The sequence below is a fragment of the Aptenodytes forsteri genome, unplaced genomic scaffold (assembly GCF_000699145.1).
Source record: "Aptenodytes forsteri isolate BGI_AS27 unplaced genomic scaffold, ASM69914v1 Scaffold1343, whole genome shotgun sequence".
In the NCBI taxonomy this organism is placed as follows: Eukaryota; Metazoa; Chordata; class Aves; order Sphenisciformes; family Spheniscidae; genus Aptenodytes; species Aptenodytes forsteri.
The window spans coordinates 1-2,898 of record NW_008794678.1 but is presented as its reverse complement, the minus strand read 5'-3'; the positions used below and the strand labels follow the sequence as shown (position 1 = coordinate 2,898).

General features: G+C 43.9%; 1 protein-coding gene across 1 annotated transcript; it reads left to right on the top strand.

The window, feature by feature from the left end:
- The first annotated feature begins 1,060 nt into the window (after positions 1 to 1,060).
- LOC109279307 (uncharacterized protein y4hP-like) lies at positions 1,061 to 2,782 on the top strand. The gene has a single exon (XM_019470584.1). It carries the CDS (start codon positions 1,061 to 1,063, stop codon positions 2,780 to 2,782), a length of 1,722 nt encoding a protein of 573 aa, XP_019326129.1.
- Positions 2,783 to 2,898: the final 116 nt, after the last annotated feature.

Genomic DNA, 2,898 nt, shown 5'->3' with positions numbered 1-2,898 from the left:
ATGAGCCGTTGGTGTCCAGTGACTTTATCCATGATGCGCATTCATTGGTGATTGATAGCTTACAGACCATGAGCGTGGGGCGGCAGTTTAAAGTGTTTGCTTGGTATTTAAATAGGTTTATCGCACTATTTAAATAGGTTTATCGCATTTTTGAATATTTTAAGACTTAAACTATTTTAATGGTAAGCATCCGACCATCCCATCTTTTCCACACATAAGAAATTAGAGATAGTGTCCATGATTAAACAATCGTGGACACGAAGATGATACAAGACACACTAAAAAAACCCAAACGTAAGAACTACAGCGACGAATTCAAAGAATTTCTTGTGCAAGAAGCAATAAGCTCAGGGCGGTCGATAGCGAGTATAGCCAGAGACAATGGCATCAACCAAAACCTATTGCATAACTGGAAACGGCAAAATCGAGCCAAGATAATACAAGCACCCGAGAATACCTTACCTGCTATTACTCACGAGCCTAGCACTCCGTCAAATTTTATTCCCATTACGTTAGACTCACAGCAGAGCTTCAACTCAGCATCACTAGCAATAGCCACCATTCAAAGCGTTCAGCTCCAAATACCCACACGAGACACCTCACCGATTAGACTTAGCATCGAACAAATCGACACCCGTAGTCTTATTGAACTACTGCGGGGCTTACAATGATACAAATCACCCAAATCTGGCTATCGACTACAGCCATGGACATGCGAAGTGGCAGCAACAAACTCATTGCCCACATCATCAAACACCACCAAGGCATCAAGCCGCACTGTGCCTACCTGTTTTACAACAAAACAGGCACACGGCTAAAAGTGCTAGTACATGACGGACTGGGAGTTTGGCTATGTACCCGTCAGCTTGATGACAGCAAATTTCACGGACTTGGTAAACAGCTTAACTTAGCATCTGCTCAAACAGGACTGACTATCAACCAAGAACAATTCAACGCTCTCATTAATGGACTACCTTGGCACAATCTGGGCAAAGACCTACTCACACCCCTAATATAAACAACAGGTGACAGCCTACCCAAACTATGGCAACATACTGCCATGACTGATGCCCATTCACCCGACTTAGCCTACCAACTAGCGCAAGCACTGGCTAAAATTGCCCTGCTTGAGCAACAAAGCGAAGAGATACGTCAGCAAGTGCGTCAACAAGAGCGACAACGATACGAACAACAACTGCGTCAGCTCCAAATCCAAATTGCCCAACTCATCGAAAAACAAAAGCTGCTGATTCATCACTTATTTGGGCAAAAGAGTGAAGGCTTAACCCCAAAGCAAGCACGTCTCAACCAAGAAACTGCCCTAGAAGACCTATCTGCCCTAGAACAAACCCAAAACAACATTCAACATGACCTAAGCCAAGGCCAATCTACCCAATTACAGACTGATGAAACCCCTGACGCTAAAACGTTAGCCACGCAGAGCCAAGCAGAGAACGATAGCAATCAAACTGATACGCCTAAAGCTAAAATCAAACGCGGGCGGCGGATAGTTATCCCTGACAACCTAGAAGTCAGAACTGTCATTCACAAGCCTAAATCAATCACTTGCGATTGTGGCTGTCAAATGCAGCAAATTGGGGAAGACATACAGGACAAACTAGGCTTTATTCCCAAACAGTTTTACCGTGAACGCCATATTTATCCCAAATACACCTGCAAGGATTGCCAATCCCACAATCAAACTCTGGTACAAGCATCGACGCCCGCTCAAATCATTGATAAAAGCATCGCCACCCCTGAGTTACTGGCGCATATCTTGATTAGCAAGTATGCTGACCATCAGCCACTATATCGACAAAACCTTATCTATCAGCGAAGTGGGGTTTATCTATCGGATTCCACCATGGCAGATTGGGTGGGACGCTGTGGTGTAGCACTTGAGCCATTAGTCATGCGTTTACATGACATCCTGTTATCACAGCCAATTCTACATGCGGATGAAACCCCTGTGACGATTATGAAGGTGAATGGTAAATCACCCAAGCAAGGCTATGTGTGGGCGTATGTAACGCCACAGCACAGTAAACTTAAAGCAGTGGTTTATGACTTTGCCGAAAGCAGACGAAATGAGCATCCCAAAGCCTTTTTATCTAAGTGGCAGGGTAAGCTCATTTGCGATGATTACAACGGCTATAAGTTTCTATTTAGTCCATCAAGACAGCAAGGTGTGATTGAAGTCGGTTGTATGGCGCATGCACGGCGTAAGTTTCATGAGCTGCATGTGACAGGGCAAAGTATTGTCAGTGAAGAGGCATTAAACTTCTTTCAACGCTTGTATGCCATAGAGCGTGAAATTGATGAGCTATTTGAGAAAAATGCGCTACCTTCACCCAGAAATGCTCAAACCGTATGGCAAATTAGACAAGCTAAGGCAAAACCCATTGCTGATGCTTTACATCAGTGGCTACTGGAAAACAGGCCGTTAGCTTCTAAGAATTCAGCGATTGCTCGCGCGATTGATTATTGTTTGAAACGTTGGAAAGCGCTTATCCAATACTTGAATGATGGCAGTTTGCCGATTGATAATAACTGGGCTGAGAATCAGATGCGTCCGTGGGCTTTAGGTCGAAAAAATTGGTTGTTCGCTGGTTCTTTGCGAAGTGGTCAGCGCGCAGCGGTGATTATGTCGTTAATTCAGTCAGCTAAGTTAAATGGGTTGGATGCGTTTGCTTATCTGTCTGATGTGCTTAGACGGCTGCCAACCCATAAAGATAAGGATATTGATGAGCTGCTGCCTCATGTGTGGCAATCCCCACAATAGGGAATGGTCGGATGCTTACTTTTAATGCATTCAATGACTAGTAAATGTAGTTGTGAAGTTGTTTAATCTTTATCTACCTAACAACTAATTGCTTTATTAAAAATGCTATTTCGCCA